The sequence below is a fragment of the Acinonyx jubatus genome, chromosome B1, assembly GCF_027475565.1.
Source record: "Acinonyx jubatus isolate Ajub_Pintada_27869175 chromosome B1, VMU_Ajub_asm_v1.0, whole genome shotgun sequence".
NCBI classification, from domain to species: Eukaryota; Metazoa; Chordata; class Mammalia; order Carnivora; family Felidae; genus Acinonyx; species Acinonyx jubatus.
The window spans coordinates 181,532,102-181,550,774 of NC_069382.1; the positions used below are offsets into that span (position 1 = coordinate 181,532,102).

General features: G+C 38.5%; 1 protein-coding gene across 3 annotated transcripts in view; it reads left to right on the top strand.

Annotated features, from left to right (window-relative positions):
• The window catches only part of SEPSECS (Sep (O-phosphoserine) tRNA:Sec (selenocysteine) tRNA synthase), a 35,730-nt gene extending 18,522 nt beyond the window's left edge, over positions 1-17,208 (top strand). For 2 of the 3 annotated variants that reach the window (XM_027048367.2, XM_053217503.1), the window contains exons 9-11: positions 10,421-10,514; positions 12,195-12,285; positions 13,729-17,208. In XM_027048367.2, coding sequence (XP_026904168.1) covers positions 10,421-10,514; positions 12,195-12,285; positions 13,729-14,032 — 489 coding nt within the window. In that variant the 3' untranslated portion in view covers positions 14,033-17,208. Of the gene's footprint in view, positions 1-10,420; positions 10,515-12,194; positions 12,286-12,364; positions 12,523-13,728 lie in introns of those variants that run through there. The other variant, XM_053217504.1, reaches the window with a different exon arrangement.
• The last annotated feature ends 1,465 nt before the right edge of the window (positions 17,209-18,673 follow it).

Here is an 18,673-nt window from a genome sequence, read left to right on the forward strand (position 1 = left end):
CCTGTTTTACTCTAGTCCTCGCACTGCCCCCCCCCCGCCCCCCAAAAAACAGTCCATAGGAAAGTAATTGTTTATATTGTGAGGACCTCTCTTAATACTTACGTGATATGGAAAAAGATGCTCAACATCACACGTATGAAAACCACGGTGAGGTACCACTGCACACCTCGCAGAAGGAAGCTGGCAGTACTAGATGCTGGCAAACCTCTCAAGCAAGTAGATCGCTCAGACATTGCTGATAGGAACACAAATGGTACAGCAACTTTGGAAAACACTTTCGCAGTTTTTTATAAAGTTAAACATATGCTTCCATGTAAACTAGCCAGCCCACTCCTAGTTCTTTACTCAAGGGAAATGAAAATTTATGTCTGTACAAAAACCTATACGTGAATGTCTGTAGTGATTCTATTCAGTATTGCCAGACCCTGGAAACAACCCAAATGTCTGTCATCTGGTGTATAAACAAACTGTGGTATATAATACTCAGCAATAAAAAGGAACAAATTACTGATATGTGCAACAAAATAATGGCTCTCAAAATAATGGCCTTATATTAAATGAGATAAGCCATGCTCAAAAGATACATATTAAACGGTTTCATTTGTATGCCATCCTGGAAAAGGCAAAAAACATATCAGGACGGAGAAGAGATCAGTGGTTGTCAGAGTCTTGGGTTGAGCGAGGGGACTCATGGGGTAGTAAACTGTTCTGTATCTTGAGAGTGGGAGTGTTTTCATAACTGTATACGTTTGTCCAAACTCATAGACGTGAACCCCTGAAAACTGGGCCTCCGAAACTTTATATAAATGATGCCTCAATAAACCTAACAAACATTTCCAAATGATTTGACTAAAACTCCAGTTTGATCAACTCCCCGAAGTGATCATCACGGTAATAGATTGTTGTAGTTAAGAGAAGACCTCAACAAATCTTCCAAGGAGCCTTTTCCATATGACAGATGAGACCTGTTTATAGATGAGCAAAACTATCACCTGTTTGTATTGTTCATATGAGAGTTTAGTTGTATTAAGTGCCCGTGGGTCTTAGCTCTCCTACAACGGGTTGTTTTACTATGGAAAAGGCATTTGAACTTGCAGATTTTTTGTGAGGTGTTTCTGTCATCCTCATTTTTACGGGAGATGGAAGGATAAATAATGTGTCTGAGGTAAATTGTGGGCCATGGGTTTAACGCTAGGCAATTGGGCCTCTGATCCTCTATCTTAACCTGTAAACTCTGCTGCTTTTTTCCTATATGGATAAATAATCTAGCCCGGTAGCTGTGTAGTTATCTTACATAGCTATAAATCTGAAGACTCATGTCTACCAATACGCAAAGGAGGCAAAGGCAATGAATGAATTTAGCAACCCTGGCCAAAAAAGCTCAGTTGTATTTTAGAAAGGATATAAGGTATTTGTTTGTACAGAATTGCTGTTGATGGGGAGCTGCCCCTCCCTGACTCCAGGTGATCCCAGTGGGACGGTCAGTTACAGTGTTCTTTCCTCCTTTTGTCGGAGCGGTGGGCATATGACCCGGCTAGCTTGGTTCACAGGTGGGCATGTGGAGGTCGATTCCTTCCAGCAGACTTGATAGAGTCTTGAGAGAGAGGGGGTTTGCTGCTTTGCAGATAGTAAACTGTAAGCATATGATCTTATTACTCACCTGCCATACTTCTTGCCTCACCAAGAAAGCCTTCTTGGGACTAGAAAATCTAAGAGGGAAAACAGAACTAAGAATCATCTGAGTTTCTGGATCCAGCCATGCCTCCTTGTAGACTTGGATGTAGATGAACCAACAAATTCCCTTTTTTGTTTTAAACTACATTTCTGACACTGATACTTGTGATTCCTCTTATGCCCTTGAGTCCTTCCTAATGTTTCCCAACATTCATTTCCTCCTTTTCCCTTCCACTGCTACCGCCCCCTAGCTCAGGCCCTTACCATATCACCCCTGGATGGCTACAGGAATTTACTAATTCTCCTTCTAATCTGTAGCCTACTCTCATTTGCTGTGTTGTAAATGAGTGTGCCAGGTCAATACTTTAAAGTTTTTCAAGTTATTCTGCTTTGAGTTCTGGTTGCCTGCAAGACAAAGCTTACCCTGCCATCATGATCCTTTATAGTCTGGCCCCCACATTATGTTGGCAGTATTGGACCTTGCTTGTTCATTTATTCAGGCAAAGAAATGTTTATGCTTAGGCCCTAAGGTTAAATTCACCAGTGAGACTCACATAGTCTCTACCCTCATGGAAGTTATAGTCGGGGGAAATCTAGATGTTAAATAAATAATTACAAATCTGTTTGGCTTTATGTAAGGACAAGCAGAAGATATGAGAGCATGTTTCACCTAACCCAGCTGGGGCACCTAACCCAGTTTTGAGAGGGTTGGGGAAAGCCTCCCTGACGAAGTGGCATCTGTTCTATGAAGGTACAACTTGTGCATTTATTAGACTCTTAATGGTGTCATCATAAACTAGACTGGATGGCTAAAATACCTGTACAACTCTTACAGGGTATTTTTTTTTAAGTTTTTATTTATTTATTTTGAGAGAGAGAGTGCAAGCAGGGAAGAGACAGAAAGAGGGGGAGAGAGAGAGAGATAGGGAGGGAGGGAGAGAGAGAAAGAGAGAGAGAGAGAGAGAGAGAGAGAGAGAGAGAGAGAGAATCCCAAGCAGGCTTCACACTGTCAGCGCCTGATGTGGGACTTGATCTCAGGGACCTGTGAGATCATGACCTGAGCCAAAAATCAAGAGTCAGGCACTCAACCAACTGAGCCACCTAAGTGCCCTACTTAACAGGATATTCTAGACTGAGTCTGGAAAGGAAAGTCCTATGCAGTTCCAAGAGAGTTTGTTCTAGATCACTTCATAAAATTAACTTTCCTTTATGATAAATTCAGATTCAGTAAGTCTGGAGTGGGGCTAAGACAACTGCATTTTTACACTTGATCTTAGCCAAAAGGCCAAGAAGCGATAGGACAACTGCATTTTTAAGAAACTTCCCTGATAAATCTGATGCGCATCCTAGTTTGAAACCCATTATTTTGGAGGCACACAGGTCACTTGTATCTGTAACAGAAACTTGGAGAAGAAACATAACTTTTTAGCATTTTAGTACACAGGTAGATAATATTTTACAGAGTTTGAGATGGACTATATAAATATCCCCAAATACCAAAGGTTTAAAAATATAACTTGTTAGTTATCTGTTTCTGATCTCTTTAGTTGTCCTAGTTATAGTCCTTTCTTGTATTGTTGTTACTCTTTGCCTTCTAATGGTCCCTCTGCAGATTTGGCTAAAAATTCATTTTTGGAAATACAAGATCTCTGAGAAGACTATTACATCAAGTTTTAAGTTAGACATTTAAAGATTATTGTTTATCATATAGATAGAAACTTTTAAAAAATTTTTAAAAATTTATGTTTATTTATTTTTGAGAGAGAGAGAGAGAGAGAAAGAGAGTGGGGGGAGGGGCAGAAAGAGAGAGGGAGGCACAGAATCTGAAGCAGGCTCCAAGCTCTGAGCTGTCAGCACAGAGCCCGACACAGGGCTTGAACCCATGAACCATGAGATCAGGACCTGAGCTGAAGTCAGATGCTTAACCAACTGAGCCAGCCAGACGCCCTGAAACCTTAAAAATTTTTATATGCTGTTATAGTATCAAATAAGTGTACTGTTCAGCATTTCCTATTTCTGTTCTTCAGTTGAAACTATATATGATAATAGCTAATAAAATTATGTATTTGCTGTAATAAACTAATATCAGTCTTGAGTGATTTTGTAGTTAAGTTTATTTAGCTAGCATATGAAACTGATTATCTGAGTGCATACCCCCCAGAAATCACCATCAGGGGTGTGAAATGAGACTTGGTCCTTCTGGACGGGGAGTCTGGGAGACTAGTGTCTAGCCTGGAGCTTGCATTCATCCCTCTGGGCTTAGCGTCCTTTGCTTGAGGCGCTAGATGCTCTTCAGATGTTGGTTGAATGAACTAACGAGAGGTATTAGGGAACACCTAGGTTTACTTTGGCGTGGCCATCTCTTGTTTTATGCAGAATAAGTATCTTCCAGTTAGAGAGCAAATAATTTTTGATACTGACGTTATGAACTAGATGTTCTCATAGGAGTATTTCTCAGTATTTCTCAATACTCACCATCACTTGTGAAAAGGAACGAGTTAAAATGGTGATAACCTGTTGTGTGTAACAGGTGCTATATCAGGCTACTCCTCTTCCAAATTTATTTCCTTACCGTAGGATTTTGGAATTGTTGATCTTACAGGGGCTTTGTCATCTTTTTGGAATCTAAGAATTTCTGTGATGCCATGGTTCTTCTGACTTCTGACATTTAGGGTTTGACTTTAAATTTTTCACTTACATTTAGATGATTCCAAACACCCATGCGTGTGTACAGTTTGCTCAGCATAGAAAATCCGCCTGCCTTGAGAGTGACCTGTAGGAATATGTAGCTTAACAAGTGAATAGATCCAGCAGGTAGCCCCGCTCTGCTTCTCATTGGGACTTTGTTCTTTGTTAATCATCGAACAAATATTTTATGAGACTAATTTTATGTCTAGTGATATCTACAAGTTGGATGGCTCCATCTCAGATGTCAAGAAGTACTTGTCTTTGTAACATCCGGAACTTTTTTCTTTTCCTTTTATCTGGATGGAATAGAGTGGAATGCACAGGACGACAAGAATAGGATTATAGCTATGGGGTGTTGGCATGTGTCTATGAGAGTCCTGCCAGCTAATGTTAGTTATTTTAACCAGAAAACTCTTTTAGGAGGGAAAAGTAGGTGGGCGGAAAGTTGGCATTTTTATGAATGTTTGCTGTATGTCAGGAGCTCTGCTAGGTTTATTATATTCATTATTTCACGTACGACTTAAAGCAAGTTTATGAGGTAGGTATTATCCCCATCTTACAGATAAAGTAGAGGCTCAAAGAAGTTAGGTACTTATCCAAAGAGCACAAGAAATGCCAAAACTGCCACTGAAACCCAGGTCTGTGTGATTCTAACGCCTCTGTGCTTTGTGTCTTAACCACTCCCTTCCCACTGCTTCCAGTCGCTCGTCCAGCACTGGGGGCGTGGTTTCCTGCTCTGTGCTTGGCATCAGAGCCATAAAAATGATGATCTCGCGACCCTCTCTTCTTCGCTACTGGAGGTATGTAAAAACCTCAAAGACTAATGTTTAAAATTCTTTGTGTAGAATTTCTTAGAGACTACCTGTAGTAGTAATCTTCAAACTATTAAAGTACTCCTTTGAGAACCCTGTCATTGTGAGTGAATAAAAGTTTACTCTTTAACAACTTCATTCAACAGGCAGGGCTCTTCACTGAAAAATCTGGATGTCCTCCATGAGCCCTAATTGCATGTATGTGGCATAAATATTGTTTTTTTTTTATTGGATTTGTTGCAGAAGTAAGGGCCTCTTTTGTTTAAATGGACTTGCTTTTGAACTGTGAAAATTTAATCGTGATAGTTTATCGGTTCGGCTCTGGAGAAGCTGAGGCAAAGTTATTTTGCTTCAGCCGGAGCTATTTATATACCATCACTGAGAGCTCCTTTTTATATTATCGGTGTTATTGCGTACTAAAAAAGGAGTGTTAAAAGAAAACTTAGGATTTTTTTTTTCATTCTGTGCCCTTATTCACCACAATGATATTTTTAGAGGTTATTTCATCTAGTATATCTCTTCAGAAAGCGCTTTATCTTTTCACAGTAGAGGCAGACAAGAACTCAGCTTGAAGCCATTCCTTCTCAAGCCTTCTTTTTTGAAGTGTGAAAGGATCAGAGAGAGTGGCACTCGCGTGTGAATTGAACCTGTGCCCTTAGCCCCTTCCTGATCAACATTTTGCTTCACTGAGGGGAGAGATGGCCATGAATTTAACTGAAGAACCCTTTGAGAAAGGGGTTAAAATTTAAGACACCATTTCTATGGGTTTCTCCCTGCAAAAAGAAAGATCAGTCTTAGAAGTTTCTCCTGACTTCTCTTTGCTTCCAGAGAAGGCCAGCATTCTGCTTAGCTTTCCTTCTAGAAGAGTGCTTTGCTGAACAGGGCACGTGCATAATCATTCGCCGTCGCAAGTATCTGCCGAGTGGGCCAAGGGTGGATGAGGAGTGACAGCGGAAGGGCCGCTCCAGTGGCCAGCGCTTGCTAGCTGGGCTTGGAAGACCAGCTAAGTTCTGAAAGAACATCAGACATACAGCTTCAGGTGCTGTTCTCTAGCAGAGCTAAGCTTGGAAACCTGAGTAGATTTGCAGCCCTAGAAGTGGAGTAGTGGAGTACCAGAGCGTCAGATCTCAGGCCTGGTTATGGAGCCCCCACAGAGGAGTTTGAAAGCAGGGCGTTAGCCTGAGATGTAGGGCCTGCTGAGGGCACCCAGGTCCTTGCCGCTGGCCACGGCCAGAGCAGCATGTTGCATTCCGTGCTGGCATGTGCACACGGGGACCTCCGTGTGCATGGGTCTGTACGTGCGGTCTGTTGTCGCCTATCCTTTCAGGGTACCATGGATGTGTTAGACCACTTGTTACGTTTCCCTTTCGATCTATTACCTACTTTGTAAGACATATTATAATAATTTCGGAAGCTCTGTTTTCATCTTATCTTGTAACAAGAAACGGTATGTTCTGAAAACATTACATAAGACATTTTCCCTTAAAATTCAGTGAATTATGCACATTTGGGGGTTATGGGGAGGGATAGGCTAAACTCTGGGCTTTACAGCTGCAAATCAATTTACAAAAGGCCATGTGAAAGATAATGCTTAATATAATTCAGCTTCCCTTCCATTAACATCTTGAACTATGGTGTAAAGTTTTGTATTTTTATTCTAGAAATATAGCTGACATTAGCATTCAGGTATGCAGTTCAGTTTATCTCTAGTGAAGAGTCTTTTAAAATTAAGTTAAATACAGCACAAAAGGCATAGAAAATCAATAATATTTCATTTCTTTTAAGTAAGATCTTTCTATATACATTTGCTTTGGGTACTTATAAATTTCTCCCTTTACAGAAGTATTTTATAATAAATGTCAGTTATAGATTTAACTGCGGCAAAAAAATAGTGCAGGTTTTGTAGTACCTTTAATATATCAGGAAAAAACTGCTTAGCTAAGTAGTAGTGTAGGAAATAGTGGTACAGCCTTCCACATGATATTTTTTAAATGTAGTGATATTAATGGGAGAACATTGAGGGCCTTAACCTGTCAGATATTGTAGGATTCAGTTTATTGCACGTTAAGATATTTAAGCTTCTTTGCTTATTGGATTACCTATCATAACCCTTTACACGAAATATTTGCGGATGGATGTGAACTTGACTCACAGATGTTTTCTTTTTTGTGTAATTACTCCCATACTCATTATATGTAAGATTTAGTTACCTTAGCATTATGTTTGTAGTCTAAAGATGTACCTTAGCATTATGTTTGTAGTCTAAAGTTTTAGGTAAACTGATGTCTAGTGATAGTAGCAATCAGTAGAACTGGTTAAAAGTGATTTGTTAAAGTATTAAAAATTGAGTATTAGGAGAATCTCAGTCTTTTAATAGCCATGTATGCATCAGTAAGTTTAAAAGCACCCTCTAGGGGTGTTACTAGGGAAACATTTCCTCTATTTTTGGAAATAGCTAAGTACAAATAAATACATATTAATTACTCGTCAGGCTTCTTAGTTTACGAGTGTGTTCACATTGGTGATTCTTGGGGTAGCCATACTGGATAGAATATTTTACATTTGTCCTCACCACTGAAGTAAGTATTTTGCTGTTACTCTTAGGGTGGAAAATGTAGGAGGCTAATAAAAGGCATTTCCTAGCTATCAGATTTGTTTCTGCTTATGAGAAGTTGAATTTGAGACTAAGAGAGTTAGACAGACAGTTGCAAATTAAGACTTCGGTGTATAATATAGATGATGAAAAATCAGCAGTTAACATCTAAATTAAAATGTGACTGCTTTTTTCTTTTTTAAGCAACACAGAGCATTTGGATTAGTGACCTAGTTACTTTATAGTAGATGAAAATATATAAATGAAATCCAGAAATTCTACTGTTCATTAATACTGGTATAGTACTAAAAGATTAGGAATTGTTCCAGTTGTCAGAAAAACTCTTGATCTTTGCATTCCATTTGATTCTCTTACTGTTTCACCTTCTGAAATGAATATCAGAACGGTAGTTTAAGAAGGAGGGGCCAAGAAATCTTTATATGTCTAAGAAAAGTTGCCTAAACAGCTCTTTACAGTTTGCAAGTGGTGATGACATTTGCCTCCTTAATTATTTCTCTACATTATTTTTTTTGTTGTTTATTTTTGAGAGACAGAGAGAGAGACAGAGAGAGAGAGAGAGCACAAGTGGGTGAGGGGCAAAGAGAGAGGAAGACACAGAATCCAAAGCAGGCTCCAGGCTCTGAGCTGTCAGCACAGAGCCTGACGTGGGGCCCAAACTCATGAACTGCTAGATCATGACCTGAGCTGAAGTTGGACGCTTAACCGACTGAGCCACCCAGGCGTCCCTACTCTTATTTTTTAATGAAAGAGAAAGGTTTATTACATCTAACAGTAACATTTCCTCATAACTTCATTAGATATGACCAATATGGATGTTAAGTTTTCTAATATAAAAAAGTCAGTTTATTTTAGTGATCTAAGATTTCACAATTCTGACATGCTGAGACAATTGATCTTATATAATAGCCTAAAAATTTAAGAATGACTACTAGTTTAAAATTTTTTTTCAGGTCAGAGCACAAAATATACTGTGTAAAAAAAATGTTTGTGGTCTTAAGTAGACTCATTAATAATTAACAAACTTGGTAGGATTTTTCTTCTTCTTAATCTTAACAGAAGATAGATTGAGTAGAATCAGACTATCCAACCCTTACAGAAAACTGAAGCACTTTTTGCAGCCTTCGAAGTAGGAGAAGTATCATTTCCTGCTGTCTACACCTGGTACTTTGTTGGCCCTTGGCCCTTTAGTGTATCTGTAGAGTTTATGTGTTTTGACTGTGACTGGAGGAGGTCAGGGCAAATGGGCTTCTTCAGGAAAGACTTATTTGGTCAGATTTTTATTTCAACACTTTATAAAGGGCTTACTAGAAGAAAGTATAATTTTAGGTCAAACAGTTGCCAATTTAAGATTTATTTATTTTATTAGACTTTATTAAACTGCTTACATACATGTGCACATGGAACTATACTTACAAAATATTTTTATTTTATTTTCTACTCTTAGGTGTACATTATTTTCCAGAGTAGGACCAAGAACACAATTTTTTTTTGTTTTGAGTTGGTATGTTCTTTTGAGTTGAGGGAGTTGTTAATATTGAGTTTGTGCAATTTGAAGGAAATGCATTTTAAACTACTTTTTCCTATGTTACGTACATACTAAAAGTACGGCACGTTTTTCTTGGTGTTTGGAAAACAGTAGTGAAGAACACAAAGTCCCTGCTTTCAAGTTTTCCCATTCGAGTAGGTAGTCACAGGAAGTATTCATTTAAGCTAATAAATAAGGTAATTTCAGATTGTGATAAGTATAGTGAAGAAACCAAAATAGGTAGTGGTTGTAGGAGGGAGACTGGGAGGACTTTAACAGGCAAATAATGAAGGGAGGGCTTATCGAACGTTCTGGGAGAAGCACTGTCTTGTGTCTAGAGGAAGCAGGCGCAAAGGTTCTCATACCAGAATGAGCTTGCTGTGTTTGGTGGTTGCAAAGAAGGCTGATGTGGCTGTCACTATACTAAATGGGGGAATGACAGTTGCTGAGTTGGGCACATTGGCTGGGCTAGATCATTTGGGGCCTTAATAGGTGAAGAGTTTGGGTTTTCAGTACTTACAGACGGGAATCATTGAGAAGGACATGATCTGATTTATGCTTTTCAAAGACTGCTCTGGCCTCTGCATGTAGAACAGATTGTAGAGGGGCAGGAAAGTCGACAGAGAAATCATTTGGAATCTACTGCTGTGGTCCAGGGGACAGGGTGATGGCAGCTTGGACCAGAGTGGTAGCCCTGGAGGTTCGGAAGAGAGGACGGATTTGTGATAGCTCCATAATATCCCCAAAGCAGGAAATATGCCGGTCCTTTGCCTTCTTCACCTAAATCCTGTGGTTTCTGATAATTGTGGCGGCTTTGAATCTCACTATATTGTATCAAAGGAAAGAACTGGCTCCCAGGGCACAGAAATGAGTTAATTTACAGCACAGATACCACACCAAACAGATTTTGTTTTATTAAATCTGGCAAGTTTCAGTAAGCATCCATTTGATTTTCTTTAAATGTAACATTTTGGGGACATCTGGCTGGCTCAGTCAATAGAATGTGCAACTCCTGATCTTGAGGTTGTGAGTTTGAGCCCCATGTTGGGTGTGGAGATTGCTTAAAAATCTTTAAAAAAAAATAAATGTAACATTTTGTTGTTGCAGGAAATGTTTTCATATTTGTCCAGCCAACTAAAGAAGCTGTCAGAAACCTACAATGAAAGACTGTTGCATACACCTCACAATCCCATATCTTTAGGTAATATATTTTTCTTAAGAAAAAAAAAAATCCGTGCTTCATAACCATCCCCAGCAGGGACCTGGTATTTCTAGAAAGAGTATGAATTCTTTCTGGTTACAATGATATTTCTAAATTCATTACATTATTAATTTGTAAATTGAAAAGGTTTAGTTAGCCTTTAGAAATGCTTTAATGTATTCCTGAGATGAAAAACCATACACTGGAAAGAATCCAAATCAATATTAGAATATACAGAAAAAGATACTTTGACTCCTGCTTCTAACCAAAATAATTTAGTCACTAGTAAGAACTCTATAAAAATTTTCACCATGTAACAAAACACCGTAATATTAAAAATTAAATCTATATTGTTTTTAATGCTGTGATTGTTTTCCTGATTGTCTTTATGTTAGAGAACTCCATATTTATGATAATTTCCTTTGTAAAAGGACTATATATTTTTGTTATGTAGTACAAAGGCTACTAACAGGTTAATATGAATGTTGACTTTTATGCATTTAGCTTTTAAGCTTCATAATTCTCCCTTTTGCAAATATATATATATAGTGGAACGTTTCATATTTCATGCATATCTGAAGAAAGTAAGGAAACAATCATTTGTAACTGAAGCCTTTTGCAGGAATTGGCTTCCATGGAAAATATATAATATATATTAAATATTTAAAAATATATTAAATATATATATTAATATATAACAAATTATATATGCCACCGATATATAATAAAACCCATCCCATTTAGTCCTTTGCTGGTTTATATTACAGAAGATGATATGGTATGATTTTGAATCACAACTCTGCTATGTACTAACCTGTCACCTCCTTTCCCCTATCTATGTAAAATAGAGACAGTGATCCCTCACATGCAAAATTGTTAAAGAATGGTTGAGATCGTAAAGTATCTAGTGTGGGAAGTCAAGTCCTCAGGAAATGGTAGCTAGTAGTGGTGGTGAGAACATAGTTTACTCATGTAACCTCAGAAAGATTATTCTCATTTATATATGCAGAAGTTGATCGTACATAACCTTATGTATGTGCTGAAAATATCCCACATTCTCATTTTATAAGTTCTTAAAACATGGTTGAATTTGAATAAACTGCCATATTGATCATGTCATCGTTCCATCTATTTAATTGGAATGTTCACTCTTCAGAAGGGTGATCCGGAAATTCTGTTCTGATTCTGAGTATGTTCGTTTATATTAACAAATTTTTGTCTGCATTTATTAAGATTTATTAAGTGCATTAAAGTGAAATCATGCCCCTTGACAATGAATAAAAAGTAATATCTCCATGCCAGTTACAAAAAGACGAAGAATGTAGGATTCCTTTTGTATGAGGTACTTAGAGTAGTCAGAGTCCTAGAGACAGAAAATGGAATGGTGGTTGCTGGGGGTCTGGAGGGGAGGGGAGAATGGAGGTACAGTGTCCCAGTCTCACAAGATGGAAGGAGTGACAAGGATGGGTGGTGGGGATGGTCGCACAACAGTGTGGGTGTGTTTAACACCGCGGAGCTGAACACTCAAAAATGGTTAAGATGTTAACATTTTGTGTTATGTGTCCTTTAACACACACACGCACACACACCTAAGTCAGGTCTCCCTCATTAAGTACTTTTTTTCTGAGTGATTTTGTGCTGGTGAACCAAAGTACATTGGGATCCTTTATCCTCTTTCAGCCATGACACTTAAGACACTAGGTGAAGACGAAGACAAAGCTGTCACTCAGCTTGGCTCAATGCTGTTTACCAGACAGGTGTCTGGAGCCAGGTGAGTGTGTCTGAAAGAGGCCTGGATTTATTTGGCTTTTCCAAGCTCCCTGTAATAAAGTACCTTTCCTTAACAATAGTCCCCCATGTATATGCTGAGCTGCATCTGAGGATTCGTCATGAGTGAAAGAATGAAGAGATGGAAAACGTGTGGTGCTATGAAAGCTCGCCTGTGGAAGGCCCACGCGGGAAACAGCCTCAGGGAGATCGGGATCTTGTCTGTTTCGTAGAGCTACAGGATCTTGTCTGTTTCGTAGAGCTACAGAAACAAAGTTACATCGCCTGTCTCTATACATTTTTATCTTTATTTTCCTTTGTTAGATAATCTTCAGTGGTGTCACGTCAGGGTATTAGAAATAAGTCATCTTCATTACTAAATTTAGATGAAAACATTTTTAAGGAGAAGCCCATTTCCTGAACTAAAAAGGTTATGCAATTCTTGTCTAAGTGCTACCTTTGAAAAGTGTACTTTTTTCTCTTATAGATACACGGCTTAAAAATGAATTTCATTTTTCATTTTATATTTGATGAGGTCAGAGAAAAATGACTTGAAAAGAAATATCTTGCCCTAAGTACTACTCTTCTTTACATGCTTCTATGAAAGCATTTCTCTCTTGACTACCAGAGATTAGAGATTTCACATCAAAGGACAACTTTTTAAAAGAAAAAAATCTTAGATTAATTCAGCTTTTACCTTGATGAACTCTGTCTATACACAGCATAGTTTTGACACTTCTAAAGTGGTTTTCTTAGCCTTGCTTTTAGTGTCGCCAGTATTTGTCTTTTTGTTTAGATTGACCTTAATTGACTTATTCTTTTGAAAGAAATACTGGTAGAAATCTGCTTATATCAAGTTTGCTAATGAAATCTAGCTTAAGAAATGCACATGCCATTGCGGAATATACTGATTGCTGACCACCATCCACTGTGAGCGGGTGCATAGTTTTTTCTGGATCTTTGCTTTACAGCTCTCCGTTGCACAGCACAGATCAGATGGGTGTGATTTTAGTTTGTTGATTTTTTGAGGCAATACACAATTAACCAAAGCGGTTTGACTTACAAATTTCAGTATTTCATTAAGGTAGGTATATGTGAAGTCAGATTCCATAGTTGGTACCAAAACAGAAATCATTTTCTTTTTTCTCTTTGAAGAAGGTACAAAGGTATTTGCAATTCCTAGAGGTTATGGCTCTTTAATAGAAGATAAGTGAGCAGTACTCTCCAGGCAGTACTTTTCTATGTAAAATAGCAACGTATTGCATAATTTTATTTTAAGGCTGCCACAGTGTATTTTCATGATTTATAAATCAGGTCATGATTTATGACTGTTTTTAAACTTCTCAATAAGTAGATACAAGGCTTAGTAACACAGGTATCTTTTGTTTATGAGTGATATTCTGTTAGCATCACCAGACATTAAATTGCTAAATCTTTTCTCTTTCAGGGTTGTGCCTCTTGGGTCTGTGCAAACCGTGAGTGGCTACACGTTCCAAGGCTTTATGTCACATACAAATAATTACCCTTGTGCTTACCTAAATGCTGCTGCAGCCATTGGAATGAAGACGCAGGATGTGGACTTGTTCATAAAGAGACTTGACAAGTGTTTAAAGGCAGTAAGGAAAGAACAAAATAAAGAGAGTCATGTGTCTGGAGTTGACAATTATGACAGAACTGAAAACGTGGATATTGAAGAAATGGCTTTAAAACTAGATAATGTGCTTCTTGACACATACCAGAATTCTTCATGACATGTGAAAGGTTTCTCTTTGATAATTTGAAAGAAGTGACGAGGCTGCAGTACAAATAAGCGGTTTAAAGACAAGACCTTAGGTTTTTGAATTGAGAACTTCGTGGAGAATGTTTGGTGGAGAACTAGAATGTGATCGGAGCTAGTCGCTGATGACTGTTAGGTTTTTTACTCTTAGACCGCCTCAGTCATTATGATCCTTAACAGATAATACACAATTAACATTTTCCTAATTGTTGTCCTATTTGTCAGTTACGCATTATGATTCCGATAATTCTTACAGGACAGTAAAATTACTTCTTGATTGCTTTCGAAATGTGTAGACTGCTTCCTTCTAACCATTCTCTACCATTCACACACAGATTACTTATGTTTCTGGTCACAGAGAAGGTAGAAAGATTTGATGCTACTATTTACAAGACGTTGATGTGTCTAAGTCACAGTATGCCTGCAAAATGGACATTGCCCAGGGAAGCAGAGTCAAGCTTTAGTTCGCACTCGGTAGCAATGTCTCTCCACTGGGGATGATTTGCTTATATCTAAGCAACGTCTGGGGACATTTTTGGTTGTCACAACTTGTGGAGTGCAGTCGACATCCAGGGGTGGAGGCCAGGGGTGTACCGTCAACACCATACAATGGACAAGACAGCGTCTCCAGACAGAGAATTATCCAGCCCCGAATCTCAGTGGTACTGAGGTCGAGAAATCCTACTCTAAAGTAAACGAACTCCTCAAGTAAAGAAGTTTGCCATAGCAACTTTAATTATTCAGTAGTGCTTCAAAGAAGAAAGCTCTATAAATGTTATCAAATTATACAGTGTTAGACTCTTTTTTTAAAGCGTATTTATTTATTTTGAGAGAGAGAGAGAAAGCATGGGTGTAGGATGGGCAGAGAGAGAGAGGGAGAGAGAGAGAATCCCAAGTAGGCTCCAAGCTGTCAGTGCAAAGCCCAACAGGGGCTTGAAGCCACAAACTGTGAGATCGTGACCTGAGCTGAGGTCAAGAGCCAGATGCTTCGCTGACTGAGCCACCCAGGCACCTGTACAGTGTCAGACTCGTAAGCAATAACCAGGGTTACTGGTTGTAAACATGAGATTATATGGCATTTGTTCATTTCCCCATTTGGGCAAGTGAAACTTTATTCCACTGTTTTTTGCTTTAAGCGGCCTTTGTATGTTGTTTATTTCGTTCAGGTGTTGTGCACAGCCATTATCAGGAGTGGTTAACCTGGGAATCTGGGGACGTGTTTTTGCTGGGGAGATGAAAATGTTGTAGGATAAACAGGTGTGTTCTCCCCTCCCTGCCCACACGCTCAATTTCTGAGTCTGCTATTCCAGACTTGCCGGCTATCACAGTTATTTGTGTTGTTTATTTTTAAGAACTAGACTATGGTCTCAAAGCCCGAGGGATTAGTGAAGTCTCCGAACACCAAAATGCCAAAGCCATGTTTCTCAAGACCTGCCCTGTGGAGCCGTGTTCCTAGGAGGTGCTCACGGGGATAAATGTTCAGAGGCAGATAATCTGGGGCCCTTGCAAACCTGCCTATCGGCACATGAAAGGCTCTAAGAACTGGTTGGAAACCAGCTTGAGTGTGTCCTTATCTGAAGATGAAACCCCTATTTTCAGTTAGACGCCTACTGACATCCCACTGAACATGCTTTTGAGAACACTGCAGTCGAGAATGCTGCCTTTGTTTCCGGGTTGTCTTTTTCCCTGTTGATTTGGTAGAGTGTAAACTGCGGTAAACACGAGCTCAGAGGGATGCCACTCCCATCAACGTGGAAGTTAAAGTACTTTGACACTAGCTTGACAACCTTGGAAGTCAAGGCTGTGGAGATAAAGTACTCAATTATAAATATTGTAAAGGTTACTTTTAAATTATTGTATCCTTGGGGTTCAAATATTTTAGCTATAGCTCCAATAATACATTTCAGAGGAGTAAATCCTGGATTAAAAGGTTGTGTGAGGCTTTTTTTTATGTGAATTTGGGACCGAGTTGTAGAACCAATAAAGCTGAAGAGCCCCAGCGGACCCTCTGGGGTCCACGAGAGGGGATGAAGAGATGTTGCAAATGTACGTGCTGGCGGCACGGCTTAACTGGACACGTGAGCCAAGGTTGTTTTATAGAACGAGTGATCTGTATTGTGTGCTCATCATTTAGCTGGAGAAGGCCAGAGCCGAGAGACCAGCAAATGTTTTCTCATCTGCAGTGTATCAGCACTTCTTGGGCTTCAGCTGCTGAATAGATAATAATTCTAATTGAAGATAAATTACATGAACCCACATGTGAATGATAGATGTGTTGTAACATTTCATTCCTGGTGCATAAAATCAGCTGCAGTTTTTATTATTAGTTCTTTCTTTTCAGAGGTTTTGGAATAACAGCCCTATTCCTGCTGGTTTAAATCTGACCTTGAGGTCCTGGAATTCACGAGAGTTTTTGAAGGGGTGTCGTAGGTTTCCTTTGCTCCCAGCCAAGCATCATTTTCACTCACTCTCGCCCATTTTCACGTGTAAGTGTAAAAAAGTATACACGTACAATTATTTATTTTAAATTATTGGTACCATTGGGTAAGCCTCATAATTGGCCTAGTTACCCTTGAACTGTGGCAGAGGGGCATCGGCTGATAGATTTTCCAATCATGACCCAGCTGCCCTTATTAAGGCTCTCAGGTAGAGTTTTTGGAGTTTGGTTCTTAAAGTCACTGGACTGTGGTAGTCTTCCCAGAAAAGAAAATTGAGTAACACAGAATATTCTTTAGGTCACTACACAATGTGTTACTTATACGCACAGCAGGGAAAGGTATTTTAAAATCCAGCTCTCAATTTGGCTCCTATGTCCTCTGTTGATGAATTCTTGCTCTATCAGGGAATGATATGTGATACCAGCCTTAGGAACTCGGTGTTCAACTATAAATCTTTCTATTTAGCTTTTTGTATTAGTTGAATGAAGTTATAGAGTGTGAATTATTGACTACAGTTCTGTTCAGCCAGTAGGCACTTGATATACACAATGGTAAATTTAAATATAAATTAAGTTTTTTCTGGTACTTCTCCCCAGCACCCCAAAACACTGTCATTGAGGCCTAAGCTCTTGGATGTGTTTTTATTTCTAGACTATATACCTATGATAGGTGTAAAATTTAAATTAAATAAAGGCAATTTTTTTTAACCAGTGATATTGCTTTATTCTTGAATTAGGTCGTCACGAGAATCAAATTCTTGTGTTCTTTCATAGAGGAAAATAGCCAACATTTGACAATAACAACAGCAAACTCTGATGAGTATCGTTCAGATTACACTTGAGTTTTCTCTTCCCACTTACTAATTTCTCCCAAGCCCTTCAATGGTTTTGTTATGTTTTTGCATTCGTGAGGCCGACTTCATTTTGCAACTAAAAATTAATCCAGTGTGTGTACACAGAAGTTTGGTCATTGCAGAAGTTTGATACCCTCTGAATAATTTGATAAAAACCATGAATATGCTGTTAGCAGTTAAAAAATTCCTGTAAATAACTTCCTTGTCTGTCACATTGTGTTGATTATATGTCTCTTATGGCCATTCTTGATGTACAGGTCTGAGACTTCCCCACTGTGTCCTTTTGTGCCTTTCTTGTTTTCCTGCTCCTTGTAGCCATATGGTGTGTGTATACACGTAAGATGATGAGTTCAAGGCTGGCTGCCGAGTATATCTTTGTAATATTCCACCTAATATTCAGTTCGATCTAAGGCCTTAGGCAAAAATCCGGAAATGTTTATGTTATGCTGTCTTCTTTTTATCAAGTGGTGTCAACTTGAACTTTTAGAGACATGTGAGGAAAAGCTATGTTTGACTGTATAATTGCAAGGGGATTTTACCTACTAGAAGTGAAGTGATGTCAGCCTGCTACCCTGTACGTTTTACCAAAAGAAAAAGATGTTTCAAAAAATATTTTTGGTGTAGACTGTTTAAAAATAAAAATGAATTCTATAATTTATTACATGAAATAAATTTTTAATAAGTCATTGACAGTGCATTATTTTCCCTAATCATTGCTATAGATACAATCTGGAAGTGCAGATAACTGATACCAAATTACTGGCTCGTTTTTTTGATTCAGTCATCAGTATCAATCAGCAAGAAAAGTCATACTTACAATGAGAATCATGAGTCATGGGGGTGGGGGCTAGGTTTTTGGTTTTTTTTTAAAAGAGGAAGGCGATGACATTCCAACCTTTTGCAGAGGATGTATTGCCCATAGAAAGCTGGATGCATACAAGTACAGAATCTTTTCTAAACGAAGCACTTTTATTTGAAAAGAAATAAAACAGTATTACTTCCTTCTTCAGATTTCATTTTTAAATTGTGATGTTTGAATTCTGCAGGTACTTCTAATTTGATTTGGAGCTGGATCTCTGCACGGGTACTGATTAGCCATGTGAGCTCACATTTAACTTCTGAATATCAGTCCTGTCATATGTGAAATGGGTACAATCTTACAGGATTGAGGGTTAAGTAAGATGGTAATATATGTAAAGATTTAACTCAGTGCCTGAAATAGCACTTTCTGTTAATAACTGCTATGATGCTCAGCATAAAATTAGTTTGTACTAGATTGAAATTATATTCATTTTCTAGTGAATGTATTAGACTTTTTCTGAGG